The sequence below is a fragment of the Microcaecilia unicolor genome, chromosome 3 (genome assembly GCF_901765095.1).
Source record: "Microcaecilia unicolor chromosome 3, aMicUni1.1, whole genome shotgun sequence".
NCBI lineage: Eukaryota > Metazoa > Chordata > Amphibia > Gymnophiona > Siphonopidae > Microcaecilia > Microcaecilia unicolor.
The window spans coordinates 118,848,262-118,863,845 of record NC_044033.1 but is presented as its reverse complement, the minus strand read 5'-3'; the positions used below and the strand labels follow the sequence as shown (position 1 = coordinate 118,863,845).

At 41.8% G+C, this 15,584-nt stretch overlaps 1 protein-coding gene across 3 annotated transcripts in view; it reads right to left on the bottom strand.

The window, feature by feature from the left end:
* Nucleotides 1-650: 650 nt before the first annotated feature.
* Nucleotides 651-15,584, bottom strand: part of LOC115464700 (synaptosomal-associated protein 25) — a 161,319-nt gene continuing 146,385 nt past the window's right edge. For all 3 annotated transcript variants that reach the window (XM_030195063.1, XM_030195061.1, XM_030195062.1), the window contains exon 8: nt 651-1,621. In XM_030195063.1, the coding sequence (XP_030050923.1) occupies nt 1,553-1,621 (69 nt within the window). In that variant the 3' untranslated portion in view covers nt 651-1,552. The remainder of the gene's footprint in view (nt 1,622-15,584) is intronic.

The following is a 15,584-nucleotide window of genomic DNA, read 5'->3' as shown; positions in this document are numbered from 1 at the left end:
AAAGGCAAGTAATAAAAATTCAGATCCCAAAGGTAGCACATTAAAAAAAGTGAGAGAAAGTATTTTATCACAATTAAGCTGTAGAGTGTGTTGGTGGAAGAGGTGGTGATGGCAATTAGTATTGGTCAGTTTAAAAAGTGTTTAGACAATTTTGTGGAGGAAAGTCCTAAACCATTATTCGCCATGCACGCTTAGGAAACCCACCACTTATCTCGGGGTGTAAGCAACAGGGACTAGATCTACTCCCCGGGATCCTGGACAAGTACTTGTGACCTGGAGTGTAGCCACTGTCAGAGACAGGATGTTGGGTTTGATGGACCTTTTTATTCCCTTTAAACCTGTTAACATTAAAGTTAAAAACACCCCCCCCCCCCCCCAAAAAAAAAGAAGCTTTTTGTGCTCTAAAATTCTCTTCAGTAATCCAAGCAACAAAAATAACCCAGCACACTACCAGATAAACAATGTAAAAAAATATCACTTTTTCAAAAATATCAGGCAAAGCACTTCAATCAAAAGCCATAAAAATACCTCAGTTTGTATCGAGATATTCCAGATGAAAACACATCATGCACATTTTGTAGAAATGGTTTATCAACATGTGCTAGGTCCATCTTTTTATTATTTTAAACTTTAAACAAACAAAAGGATGACTATGGTTAAAGATAACTCTATATAATATATTGACAGAAAAAAGTGAAATTACTGCAAACCTGCTGGTATAACACAGTCTCGACAGCATCTGAATACTGAGCATGCTTTCTGTGTATTTTCTGATGTGCTACTGCCATGAGAAGGTCTTTTTTTAAATGTAGGACTTTAAGCGTCTATTCTCATGCATAAATGCATAAACCACATCACTTTTAGTGCAGTGCTTATTTATAACAGTTATATAGTTCCATGTTGCTAACCATGAAATCGTAACAGAGTGGCAAGGATGAATTGAGGACGACAAGTCTGCTTAAACATGGCGACACCCACTGAAAGGTGAACGGCAGTAGCTCAGTGGAATGTCAGAGTTTCACAAGACCAATACTGTATGTTTTTAAAGATAAAAGCACGTTGAAGAGCATTCTTACATTGTGATCATTCAGTGAACACAGTGAACAAACTGAAAATAAAACTAACATATCAGTGAGCTATGGCCATCAAACCAGCATTATGTACAACCTTTGGAAAGAAAGATTCTCTGGAAAAGAAATAATTGCAAGTATCTTCATTAGAAAGCAGACAGACTACATAGGCTGACATTTACAGTGGGAGTAGATATGTGCATGTGTGCAAACCTATTAGGTAAATACCATGATAAAAGCATAAAGGTGTTGACCTCCCAGAAGTGGTTCCCAAATCCATCCTTGGGACTCCGCAGCCATTTGTGTTTCAGGCTATCCATGAGATACTGTACGTTTGCATATGTAAAGTCTCCAGCATATGCAAACACATCTCATGCATATTCATTGTGCATATTCTGAAAACCTGACTGGATGCAGGCTCCCAAGGACAAAATTGGGAACTACTGCCAACAGCATTAAGAAAGGAATATGCTTCATTGCATCTAACCACTGCTCAGCATCTTGTTTGCTTCAATATTGGCCTGTTCAATCCTGTTTGTGTTCGCCTCAGCCTGTAATAAAAAAAAGAGAGGAAAGTATAAATGATCACATCTGCTGTCATCCTACCTGTCGAAAAAAAGATATCATGTGAGAAACTCAGCCTGTGTTGTTGCCAAAGTACATAATTTTTAGTGTTTAGAAAAAAAATATTGTGTGCTTAGTATAGCAAATATTTTTTATTGGAAAGGACATTCATTATTGCAACAGTCTGACCACACCACCTCCTATAGGTATTGTAATAGCTCATCAAATTTTGGCACCTATCACTTGCAAGAAAACTCCTTGAGATGATTCCAAAAGGAATCAGTCCATATTTATTCTCCTGATTTCATCAGTGCTAATGTCTCAAAATGTGGTTCTATCCCACTGAGTCCTCAGTTTATATGGCTTCCTGTTCAAAAGGCTGGACTAAGAGATGCTTACGGTGAATGAATTTATCATGATCAATAATAACAAGCAAGAAGTCAGAAAGAGACATTAAGTGAGAGAAGCATACTTCCAGATAGCTTATCTGTGTGATCCTAGCTGTAGAAAGCTTTAGCAGTCTTATAACACTGTTAGGAGCTATTGCAGACCAAAGCAGGATCTCAGTTTTGGGAGCAATTCTGTAACTTGGCTTTCCCAGTGAGGTGTGTTAATTCCACATGCAGAGTGCTAATTTTATAAAGGCAACTGTGAGTCAAGGTGCAGTCAAAGAATACTAATGCAAACCTGAATTGGTGTGCCAAAATTTAGGCGTGACCATTTATGCCAGCTCTTTGGAAGGCATAATTGGGCATGCCTAAGTATGCCATGCAAGGTGCATAGCTTATAAATTACGCATGTAAGTTGCAGACATGCCCATAGCATGCCCATGTTGTGCCCACATACATGCCCCCTTGCAGTTATGCATTGTGGGCTAGATTCTATATAAGATGCCTAAAAAAATCCGCACAGTAAACATTTCTACCAAAGTTTTATTCTATAAGCGGTGCCTAGATATAGGTGCAGTATATAGAATATGACTAATTGATATCCCAGCGCCTAAAACTACTCACCTCCATTTACACTAATGAAAACATGGTGTAAATCACTGCGTGTAGATTTATAAGCTCTGGGCCATATTCTATAACTATGTGCATAAATTTTGGCACGCCAATGAAACACCCATTACCGCACCCACAGCAATGCCCCTTTTTGAACTGCACACTTTAGAATTTAGGCGCAGTTCATTACAGAATATGCTTAGTGAGTTGTGTGCATAAATTCTAATTATTGCCAATTAGTGCTCGTTGTTGCTTGTTTTTTTTTGTTTTTTTTTAACTTTATCTTTATTAAGCTTTTTAACAAACATAATTTCACATTTATGAATGATAAAACACAATTTGGAAATAAATTATATAGACAAGTAAATATTTTTTTAAGTTTCAAATAGTTATCGACCACAAGAATAAGAAATCAATCCAAGATATAAGATTAATAATATAATCTAAAGGAAATAAACATACATTGTAAATTATAATAATGAAGCGTCACGTCCCGAGTGATTCACTCCAAGGCTGTTAAACATTGTACATATGGGATTAAACCACTACATTAACCTCTTCCCTACTGATTAGAAATTCCTCTAGCTGTTTGGGGTAAAAAAATTGAAACTGTTTAGATTGAAACAATATTCTACATACACAAGGAAATTTCAACAGGAAGGTAGCTCCTATTGCCACAGTTCTTGTGCGTAAAGCCAAAAAGGCTTTACGCCTCTTCTGAGTCTCCCTTGATAAGTCTGGGTATATTCTTATTTTTGACCCCAAAAAAACTGAATCCAAATGTCTTAAAGAAAGTCTCAGTACTGCATCCCGATCCATCTCCAAGGCAAATGAGACTAATAATGTTGCTCTTTTCGTTATAACGTCTAATGATGACTCCAAAAAGGTAGTCAGATTCATCACTGCACCACCTTGAGGAAATTTTTCTGATTCCATTCTAGAATCAGTTGGCAAATAAAACGCTCTAGTTATTGGTGGTAGTGAATTTTCTGGCATACCCAATATTTCCACAAGATATTTTTTTACCATTTGTACAGGGGTAATAAGAGGTGAATTAGGAAAATTTATTAGTCTCAAATTAAGTCTCTTAGACTGATTTTCCAGATATTCCAGCCTTCGGGAAGTAAAGTTCTTATCTTTAATCAATGTTTAACCCACAAGTTCCATTTTTTGAGTTCTTTCAGTAAGAGATTTTACTTCTATAGCTTGTTTTTCAGTCTTTTGCAATTGAATTAATGCAGTTTCTGATAAAGTCTTAATGATTGTAGCATTTTTTGTTACCACAGATTGTAGGGAGGAATGTGCAGTAAAGGTTAAGTCCCGTGGAGGGGCATAATCGAACGAAAACGTCTATCTCCATTGGCGTTTATCTCCGAGAACGGGTCCGTGAAGGGGCGGACCGAACCGTATTTTCGGAAAAAATAGACGTCCATGTTTTATTCGACAATTTGTGAGCTGGGCGTTTTTGTTTTTCAGCGATAATGGAAAATGAAAGCGCCCAGCTCAAAAACGAATAAATCCAAGGCATTTGTTCATGGGAGGGGCCAGGATTCGTAGTGCACTGGTCCCCCTCACATGCCAGGACACCAACCGGGCACCCTAGGGGGCACTTTTACAAAAACAAAAAAAAAGGTAAAAGAGCTCCCAGGTGCATAGCACCCTTCCCTTGTGTGTTGAGCCCCCCAAATCCCCCTCAAAACCCACTGCCCACAAGTCTACACCATTACTATGGCCCTAAGGGGTGAAGGGGGGCACCTACATGTGGGTACAGTGGGTTGGGGGGGGTTGGACGACTAAGCATTAAGCAGCACAATTGTAACAGGTAGGGGGGGATGGGCCTGGGTCCACCTGCCTGAAGTCCACTGCACCCCCTAACAACTGCTCCAGGGACCTGCATACTGCTGCCAGGGAGGTGGGTATGACATTTGAGGGTGAAAATAAAAAGTTGTGAAACATCATTTTTTGTGGTGGGAGGGGGTTAGTGACCACTGGGGGAGTCAGGGGAGGTCATCCCCGATTCCCTCTGGTGGTAATCTGGTCATTTAGGGCACTTTTTGGGGCCTTATTCGTGAAAAAAACAGGGTCCAGGAAAAGTGCCCTAAATTCTAGCTACAAACGCATATTTTTTCCCATTATCGGCGAAAGGCGCCCATCTCTGATCGGCCGATAACCACGCCCCAGTTCCACCTTCACCACGCCTTCGACACGCCCCGGTCAACTTTGTACGCTTCCGTGATGGAGTGCAGTTGAAAACGTCCAAATTCGGCTTTCGATTATACCGTGTTATTCGTTTTTGGGAGATAAACGCCTATCTCCCGATTTAGGTCGCAATATAGGCGTTTTTGTCTTTCAATTATAAGCTGGATAGTGACTCTAGCGTCACTACAGCTGGTTTTTCCATTTTCTCCAATGTTAGTTCAGGAAGAGGTGCTTTGGCAGCATTTTCCAGAATACTCACTGTCTCTGGAAGCAGTACAGGAGCTGATGTCGCTTCTGGAGCTCCCAAACTGTCGTCCCTCTGATCTCCCCTTGTCTCCAAAGGGCTCCCTCCCTGCAGACTCTGCTCTCCACTAGGGGTTAGACCTGCAGGGCTCCTCTGGAGACTCTGACTTCCTGGTTGTGGAGGAGCTGCACGGTTCGATGGGGCTAAGAGAGGCCCCATCTACACTGTCGGCCAACGCAGAAGCCCCAGCCTCAGCTACGGGAGAAGAAATCTGCCCGGGACCCAGTGCGACTGCAAAATCTTCCATCTTAGCCTGCCGAAGTTTACTTGTCCCGTCAGGGAGAGAGGGAATCTCTCTGACTTTGCCTCTCCTTTTCCCCATTCCGGGGTTCAGGTAAGGAGCAACTTGCTGGCGTTTGCAAAGAAGAGTGAGACGCGTCTGGTAACACTTTTCATACTGTCGGCATCTTGGATCTCCCTAATTCATCGCTCGTTGTTGCTTGTTAAGTGCTGTTATCAACACTGATTAGCTTGTTAAGCCAATTCAGTTACATGCATTGTTCTAGAATATGCTTGAATTTTGATGTGGAATGCTAGGCACGATATATAGAATCCAGGGGTACAGAACCTAGGCATGACCTTATAGAATGGTGTCTAGTGCACTTACGTGCATAACTGTTAATTTTAGCACCTCTGACAAGCCTACGTGGTGCATAAATATTGATGCCAAGTTATAGAATTGCCCTGTTTATGTTTTTGTGGACCACCACAAGAGATGGAGAAAAGCTTGAAGAATAACTGCTGGTTGATGCCTGAAGCTGAGATCTACATTTTGTGGATTAACCTCCTGATTCTATAAAAGTTGCCAAAAATTGCACATGCAAATTTGGGCATGCGCCAATTTTGTGTGTGCATTCTAATTGAACGAGCTGATAAGCACCAATAATTGGCTTTTTAACATGCAATTTTTGGCACTAATTAACTTTAATTGACATTTACATGTGTAAAATTTAGGTGTGGGATCCAGAGGGCACAGAAATGGGAGGGTCATGGGTGCAACGGGGAATTCCTAAAATTAACACGCGTTGTTATAGAATAACGGGGATACTCGCCTAATGTAGGTGCGTACATTTGCACCATGCTTCAGTTGGTGCAAATGGCCACGCCTAAAGTTAGGTGAGATTTCTGGGCATAAGCACAGTTCTATAAATCACACCTAAGTTTAAGTGCAGCTTATAGAATAGTGCTTTTTTTTTGACCCGATTTTTTTTTTGGTTCCATATATTAAATCTAGCTCTACATGTTAAATAACTTGGCTGTACTATAGGAGAGATACATAACAGACATTGCGAAATACTTCGGCTAGACTGATATCTCAGGCAAAGAAGTTTAATAATGTTACTCCTCTTTTGAGAACTCTTCACTGGTTACCTATAGAAGCTCACGTGAAGTTTAAGTTTTGCACCATAATTTTTAGGATAGTACATGGTGAAGCTCCTTTACTTTGTAGGCCTGTGGTTTAATTTTTACCTGGTTATAAACATTTGCGTTTTAAAAATGTATCAACATTCCCTTTTCCCTCAGCAAAGCAAATTGCTTACAATCCAATTCATGCACCCCGATATTCAAAATTTAACCAGTCAGGAACAGTACCTGGCCGGTTAAATGGTACTTAGCTGGCTATTTGGAGATATTCCTGGTCAGCTCTTAGTGGATAACCGGTTATATTGTGCAATATGACCAGTTCTCTGCTGATTTTCAGTGCAAGCTTGGAGGGCCAGAGCTTCAATATTGGCTTGGCCAGTTATGTTTAAAGTGGCCAAAAAAGCCCGCATATTCAATTCCGGTCAATGGAAATGGCCCAACATTGAATATCCAGGCTCAGTTAGCCGGGCTGCCTCCCACAGTCTGAATATCAGGCCCAAAGTCCCTTATTCTCATATCATGCATTCTTAACCTGGAATTCACTACCATGGATGTTAAATTAGAAACTTACTATGAGAAATTTGGGAAGAAACTAAAAACTTATCTGTAACAAATATATTTTGGAATAACTTTAGGATAAGTCAACTTCAAAATATATTCTTCCCAGAAGTCTTGTCTGGCTAATCTTTTGTGATCTGCATTGAACCACTTAGGTGGAATCCTGCAGAATATGTGTAATTTCAATTCAATTCAGTTCAATTTCTATGTTCACACTGAGAAGCTTAGCATTCTAGATTAGTCTCTTTGATATAGGAAGGTGAAGGCACTGTTGCAGATGAGCAGTGCATTTCTAGCAAAAATAATGAGAGTAATAAAAATGTAAATGTAAGATCTGAGGGCACACTTAGCAATTACATTTATCTCAATATTACATTACTTCTTTGTATGTGCCATTTTTACTTTCATTGGGTAGAAACAAGTCCAAGATTCTCCAAAATAGCATGTGAATGCCGATTGCAATATTCACAGATATTTCAGCTTCTATGAAACATCTGTAGATAAATTTGAACTGTGAGATTATGTGTTGCTTAGAAATCATATTAATCTGGTGTATCTCCTTAGCTGAGAAGCCAATGCATCAAAGCTACTATCTCTGGGACTATAACTGAACACCTACTACTACTACTTATAATTTCTATAGTGCTACTAGATGTACGCAGCACTGTACACTGGACATGAAGACACAGTCCCTGCTCGACAGAGTTTACAATCTAATTAGGTCAGACAAACAGGATAAATAAGGGATAAGGGAATTACTAAGGTGGGAACCATAAAACATGGGTACTGAACAAGTGAGTGAGGGTTAGGAGTTAAAAGCAGCATCAAAAAGGTGGGCTTTTAACTTAGATTTGAAGATGGCCAGAGATGGAGCTTCACATACTAGCTCAGGAAATCTATTCCAGGCATATGGTGCAGCAAGATAAAAGGAACGGAGTCTGGAGTTAGCAGTGGAGGAGAAGGGTACAGATAAGAAAGATTTACCCAGTGAATGGAGTTCCTGGGGAGGAGTAGAGGGAGAGATAAGAGTGGAGAGGTACTGAGGAGCTGCAGAGTGAATGCACTTGCAAGTCAATAAGAGGAGTTTGAACTGTATGCAGAAATAGATAGGGAGCCAATGAACTGACTTGAGGAGAGGGCTAATATGAGCACAGCGACACTGGCGCAATATAAGTCGTGCAGCAGAATTTTGAACAGATTGAAGGGGAGAGAGATGGCTTAGTGGGAGACTTGTAAGAATCAAGTTGCAATAGTCTAAGCTAGAGGTGATAAGAGTGTGGATAAGGGTTCTGGTAGTGTGCTCAGAAAGGAAAGGACACATTTTGGTGATACTATAGAGAAAAGAAACAACAGGTTTTAGCAGTCTGTTGAATATCTGCAAAGAAGGAGAGAGAGGCATTGAGAGGAGTGGCCTAATGGTTAGGGTGGTGGTTAAGTGGGAATTGAACTCAGGTCCTCAGTTCCCCAGGACCAAAGTCCACCACCCTAACCACTAGGCCACTCCTCCACTCAAAAAATGCCTGCAAAGCTTGTTTTTCGTGTGATTTCATGTGTTTTTGGGTGCAGGGACACTGCCACAGAGACCTGCTCCCTAATTTTGTGATTTAAAAGGCTGTAAGATGGCCAGTACAGGTGCTGGAAGGTCACTGGTGTGTGCTGTGTTGTTGCTAGGTGACAGAAAGGCTGCAGAAGCTTGCGATTTATAGAAATAGTTCAGATCAAAAATAAAATTCCCAAATGTTGCCAAAGTTAAATATTTTTGATAAAACCAAGGTTAATGGTTGCTAATCTGAGTGAGGTTTAATACAAAAATGAAGTTTAGAAATATTAATTGGTTTTAAAAGTGTCTATTCTGACTCTGTTTACAAGCAATGTAAGCTGCAAGCTGATTGGCTGCACTACTCCCTGAAGAATCCTGAGCCTCAGAGCTGTTTGCAACAAACACCCAGTCCCACAGGGTGGAACCAGTGTTGCCAGGTGGGCGGTTTTACCGCCCAATTGGGCGGTTTTCCGCGACCCGCCGTGGGAAATTTTTGCCCGCGGCGGGTTGCGGTTTTTTGGGTTTTCTTTTTTTAATTTTGGGCGGTTTTCCGGCGGTTTTTTCGGCCGCAGGGGGCGGGGTTAGTGACGTTCTGGGCGGGGCTAGTGACGTTTTGGGCGGGGCCGATGACGGGGGAGGCGGGGCCGATGACGGGGGAGGCGGGGCCGATGACGACGGGGGCGGGGTTGATGACGGCGGGGGCGGGGTGATGACGCGGGGGTGGGGGTGTCAGGGGCGGGGTTTGAGTTTGGGCGGGTTTTGGGCTGTTTTTACGCTGGATTGGGTGGGAAAAAAATTTTCCACCTGGCAACACTGGGTGGAACCTTGGGAGAAGCTGAAAGAAACTGGAAGAGGCAGGAGGTGCTGAATGTGTGTGTGTCTTGGAAAGATATAAATTATAGAATTTAACTGACAATTGCTAAATATCTCTTTGAAAGAAAGAGCAGGCATGTTATAAGTAATTTTGAAAAATAAATAATATTTTCTTTAGTTAGATTTGAAAGTGAAAGGTAACTGTTGAAGCAACATTTGATATAACTCTAATTAAACAGCAGAATAATAAATATCTCTTGATTTGGAAAAAAAGGAAAATTTATTTATAGGAACTTGTCAGTGTTTAAACTAAAATTACAAGTTCAATAATCTGGAGTGTGTGAGAGCTTTATGGCTTATTATTAAAAGAGAGAAGCTCATTTTTAAACTGAGAAGAATTGTTTAAGTATAAATTCTAGAAAAATAAGAGTCCTTAGCTAAACCTCTCTGAGAAGGTCTTTCATACAGGTATCAAACAAGTGAGATTAATCTTATTTTGTGAGCATTTTAAAAGACAAGCAAATCTTTTTAAAGAAGACAGTTTAAAGGAAAGTGAATACTGAAAGTGAGACTGAAATATGTTTTAAACAAGAATTCTTTCTGCAGTGCTCCAATTTAAAATAAATGCCATTCTTTTAAAGAGAAAAGAAACTTGTGCTGGGAGTACATTTAAAACAAATAGGAGAAAATTTTTCTTCACCCAATGCGTAATTAAACTCTGCAAATCGTTGCTGGAGAATGTGGTGAAGGCAGTTAGCTTGGCAGAGTTTAAAAAGGGTTTGGACGGTTTCCTAAAGGACAGTCCATAGACCGCTACTAAATGGACTTGGAAAAATCCACAATTTCTGGAATAACATGTATAGAATGTTTGTACGTTTGAGAAGCTGCCAGGTGCCCTTGACCTGGATTGGCCGCTGTCGGGGACAGGATGCTGGGCTTGATGGGCCTTTGGTCTTTTCCCAGTAAGGCATTACTTATGTACTTTTACTAAGCTGCAAGAAAATGGGCCCTGTGATAGTGGTGGGGGCTGTTTTTCCTGTGCGCCAGGGGCCTTTTTACTGCAATGGGTAAAAAGCCCCCCCCCCCCCAAAAAAAATGGCCACAAGGTAAGATAACTCTTCCCGTGTAGCCATGCGGCGGGGAGCACTTACCGCCACCCACTGAGATGGCGGTAAGGGCTCCTGCAGTAACCTGGTGGTAACTGGGCAGAACACGGCAATGCCGATTACCGCTGTACTTACCATTTCCAGGGTTCTAATTTTTTCCCTGGAAATGGTGCATGCTCGACCCGAAACTACCACTGGTGTCCACATTGGGCTGGTAGTAGTTCTGTAATAGCTTGCAGTAAGCATGCGTTGGGTTTACCACCGCTTCATAAAAGGGCCCTTAGTGAACAGCACATTGCTCTACAGAGAACTCCTTTTAAAAAGAGAAATAAATAAATTAAATTCTCTGTAACTGGGAGTTTGTGTGAAGTGAACCTTAGAATGTTCCAGCTGAGACTCCTGCAGAATACTCCCTGTTCAGGTCTTTATCTGCCATCATTTACTATAACTAGAATCATACAAGGGTCCTTTTACTAAGCCTTGCCAAAAAGTGGCCTGTGGTAGTGTAGACACGTGTTTTGGGTGTGCGCCGGAACAGTTTTTGCCACATCTGCAAAAAAGGGCTTTTTAATGGGATGGGAAAAGGGCATGTGGCAAATCTGAAACCAGCGCACGCCTAAAACTGGTCTGACCCTTAACACCACCCGTTACATGGAGAATATCCTTTTAGTGTCATACATGGATTCCAATTCATTGGACCTCAACCCACTACAACACTGCCTTGATGCAGTGACAACCTAGATATGTGCTCATCGTCTCACTCTAAATCCTGATAAGACCATAGCTTGTTCAAGCTATGGTCTTATCAGGATTTAGAGTGAGACGCCGATTATCCGGACTATCCTCGTCAGGGGAGTGGTCTGGATAATCATAAATCCAGATGATTGGACATACTATTTAAAAAAAATCAGAGCACTGTATGTTGAACAATAGTTTTTATTTTCAACAATAAGTGCAAAAAAAATACCAAACTACAGTACAGTACTGTATTTGTCGTACATACACTATTGTGTTTCTATTTAAAAATGGAAGTACATTGTAATACAGTATTTAAAAGTAAAGCAAACAGTACAGTATTTGCTGTACATACATTACTGTATTACTATTTTAAAAAGGAAAAGACAAGGCTTTTCTCTGCTGCATCCCCACTCTCATTGATGTCATTTCCTGCAGCGGACTGTGCGGATGAGTCGCTGGGAAGGTACAGTACTGTACAATGTGGTAGATTGGGGGGGGGGGGACGGATGCTAGGCCAAAAGCGAGGGAAATGGAGATGGGGGTGATGTGCTGCTACTGGGTGGGCCTGTTCCAACTTTGGCCCACCTGTATGTGCTCCGTTGTATGCTGGTCCAGATCACAGGACATCCGGTTAATCGGCTGTATATCAGTAAGACCCTCTTATTCATTGCTAATTCCAAATCTCTTCAGCTCCCCAGTCCTTGTGGTGGACTCTCTTAAATATTTGGGAGTCATCATTGATTACCAATTATCTTTTACTGCCCATGTATCTTCAGTAATCAGGAAAGGATTTTTTTTTTTTTTTTTTTTGGGGGGGGGAACTTTTCTCTCTTCATTTTTACTTTGATAATTCAATTTTACATACATTAAAACAGGTACTACTTACCTCTCAACTTCAGTTCTGTAATGTGGTCCATGCAGGAATCACCTTTGCTAATATGAAATGGCTCCAGTCCCTACAGAACACAGCAATCAGGCTTCTTTCTCAGGTATGTAGATTTGAGTGTGTTAACCGGTGCTTATGTATTACCATTGCCTTCCTGTTCAGTATGTAGTTCAATTTAAGATCCTTGCCCTGACTCACAAGGCTCTGCACATGGAAAACCTACTCTAATTAGCCTCTATTATGATGTCATACACACTGACCGGAATGCTGTGATCTGTTGTGTGAATATCATCTGGTGGTTCCTGATGTGGCCCACACCAGGCAAGAAACCAGTAGACATTAAACTTTTCTTCTTTCTAGAATGCTCTTCCTTTGCCTTTTGCAAGTTGAAACCAGACACAGGAAACTGAAGGCAACTCTAAAAACTAATTTTTTTGAGTCTGCCTATGGTATAGGAAACTCAGGATAGCTGTAAACTCATTTGCTTGTCATTGCCCATGGAAGTTTGGCTGAGAGCCTGCTAGTTGGATTGTGTGCTTGTGAAAGTTTTATTGTACTTGAATGGTTTGTTTTACATTGCTCTTCTCCTGCTGTATTTTTCCTTGTTGTGGTATGGATGATTAGCATATTTTCCTCTCCAATAATGGATTTGTGTTTTTTCCACTTTTGATCTGTTGTTTGGTACACTGCCTTGACTTGCTTGTCAGTTAATGAAGTATAGGAAATTCCTATTAAACCATAAAGCATATACAATGATTGGCTCCTCAAGAGCACATCTCAGGAAGGGGCAGAAAGATCAGTATGCACAACTATTAGGTTGCTGGGGTTGCTAAATTTTGTTAGAAACATCTCAAAGCCTCATCTAAGCCCATCTCAACAATGGAATTCATAAAAGCCCTGGTAGGCATGACTCGGACAACTGTTTTTCTTCCATAACAAAGGATTATCAACTTGGTGTCCATAGTGGAGGAAATTTGAGAGAATCAGTGGGTAATAGCAGGACAAATGTTGAGGATGATGGGCTATATGGCATCAATGGTGTATTGAACTCCCTTGGCACATCTTTATTTGAGAAGTTCAATGGTCCTTGTCTACTCATAAGAACATACGAATAACCACAGGTCCAGTATCCTGTCCTAAAGATTGCCAATCTAGGCCACAAGTACATGACAGGCTCCCAAAAGTAGCAAGATTCCATTCTGCTTACACCTAAGGATAAGTATTGACTTTAACCAGGTCTACCTTAATTATGGTTCATGGAGTGCACATTCAAGAAATTGTCCAACCTTTTTTTAAACACAGTTGCATTAACTGCTTTAATTAGATCCCTTGGCTGTCATGGTTGCACCCTCACTCCCTTACCTCCGCCTTCAGGGCCCCATATGAGATGCTGTGCTGCCCTCTATACTGCTCCCTCCTCCAGCCTGCTGACTGGTGTGCGTGCTTGTTTGAGGGAGGCTGGATATGGGTTGATGCTGCTCGGGCCCGCCCCTTGCTGCATCATCATCCTGGGTCACCTTCTGCAGTTGCTACTCTCTGCCTCTTTGCCTTGCAACAGGTTGTCCTGGTTCCAGTTCTGGCTCCAGCTTACAGCTCAGATTCAACTTCCAGCCCTGGATCCAGCTTCCAGCTCGGCTTCATTTTCCAGCCCTGGTTCCTGCTTCCAGCACAGCTTCTAGTCCTGGTTCTAGCTCCAGCACAGCTTCTGTTCCAATACAGCTTATACTTCCAGCACAACTCCTGCTTCCAGGCTAGAGACTTTCCGATGGATCGAGCTCAAGTGGCTTACATTATCTCTCTACTGATGGGCTAAGCACTTGCATGGGCCTCTCCACTGTGAAAGTGGAATGACCCAGTGCTCAACATTCTCCATGATTTTCTAAAACAATTCTGTCAGATCTTTGCTGAACTTGGGAAGGCTTCTTCAGCAGCTGCGGAGCTCCTACGTCTCAGGCAGGGGACTCAGACAGTGGGGAGTTATGCCATTCAGTTCCGCACATTGGCCTCTGAAGTAGAGTGGAACAAAGAGAGTCTGGTAGCACTGTTTTGGCATGGATTATTTCAACCCATCAAAGATGAACTAGCAGGGTGAGATTGCCCCTCTTCTCTGAATGATTTAATTTGTCTCTGGAATTGGATCAATATCCAATTCCAGGAGCGAGCCCGAGAATGTCACTGCCCACCAGATGGTTCGGTTCGAGCCCAGCTCCCAACAGACCTCACGCTCTTCTAAAGATTCTGCTTCACCAGATCCTGGAGAACTTATGCAAGTGGATCATCTCCTTTCAGAGCAGGAAAGGCATTGATGCCGAACCTTGAATCTGTGTTTATATTATGGAGAGAAGGGTCACTATGCCCTCAAATGCCCCCCAAATTTGAGAAATTTTCAGGCCTAGTCCTGGACAGGGAAACAGCGCCTGGCCCACTCTCCAGGACTTCCTGCACTCAATTTCTGGTCCAGGCATTATTTAACCTGGGTCAGGATTGTCAAGAGCACTGAGGCCTTTGTTGACTCAGGAGCTGATGGGAACTTTATCCATGAAGCTCTAGTGCATCATTTCAAGATTCCCATTCAAGAACTTGCTGTGTGGATTGCTACCTGTCATCAATGCTGCTTAGATATGGTATAACCCACTGTTACTCTAGCCATGATGGACATAACTTCCTCTGGTAGGCTCCCATCAGCCTACACAGCCTATGTTGATGTATTTTCCCCAAAACACGCTGAAAAGCTCCCTCCTCACTGGTACTACAATTGCCCTGTTGATCTCCTCCTGGGCAAAATGCCACCTTGAGGAAGAGTTTATCCCATCTCTGTCCCAGAGACTTAGGTCATGTCAGATTATATTGCAGAGAATTTTACAGAAAGAGTTTATTTATCCTTCGGCCTCACCGACTGGAGCAGGATTTTTCTTTGTGGGGAAAAACAGATGGCACCCTTTGCCTATGCACTGACTACCAGGGACTTAATTCCATTACAGTGAAGAACAGATACCCCCTCCTACTAATCTCTGAGCTCTTTGACCGTCTTTAGGGTGCCCGGGTCTTACCAAGTTGGACTAAAGAGGGGCATATAACTTGATACATATTAAAGAAGGAGACAAATGGAAAACAGCTTTCAATATGAGAGATGGTCACTTTGAATATTTGGTTATGCCATTTGATCTGGCCAATGCCCAAGCTGTCTTCCAGAATTTTGTAAATGACATCTTCCGAGACCTCTTACAGAATTGTGATTTAGTCTACCTAGATGATATCCTGATATTCTCCAGGACATTGGCCCAACATTGTGAACAAGTGAAATTAGTCCTGGAATACCTGCGGGAGAGCCACCTTTACACAAAGCTGGAAAAGTACACTTTTGAGCAGAAGGAGCTTCCTTTATTAGGTTACATTATTTCGGATCAGGGCCTCAAGATGGATCCTGCCAAGCTATCTGC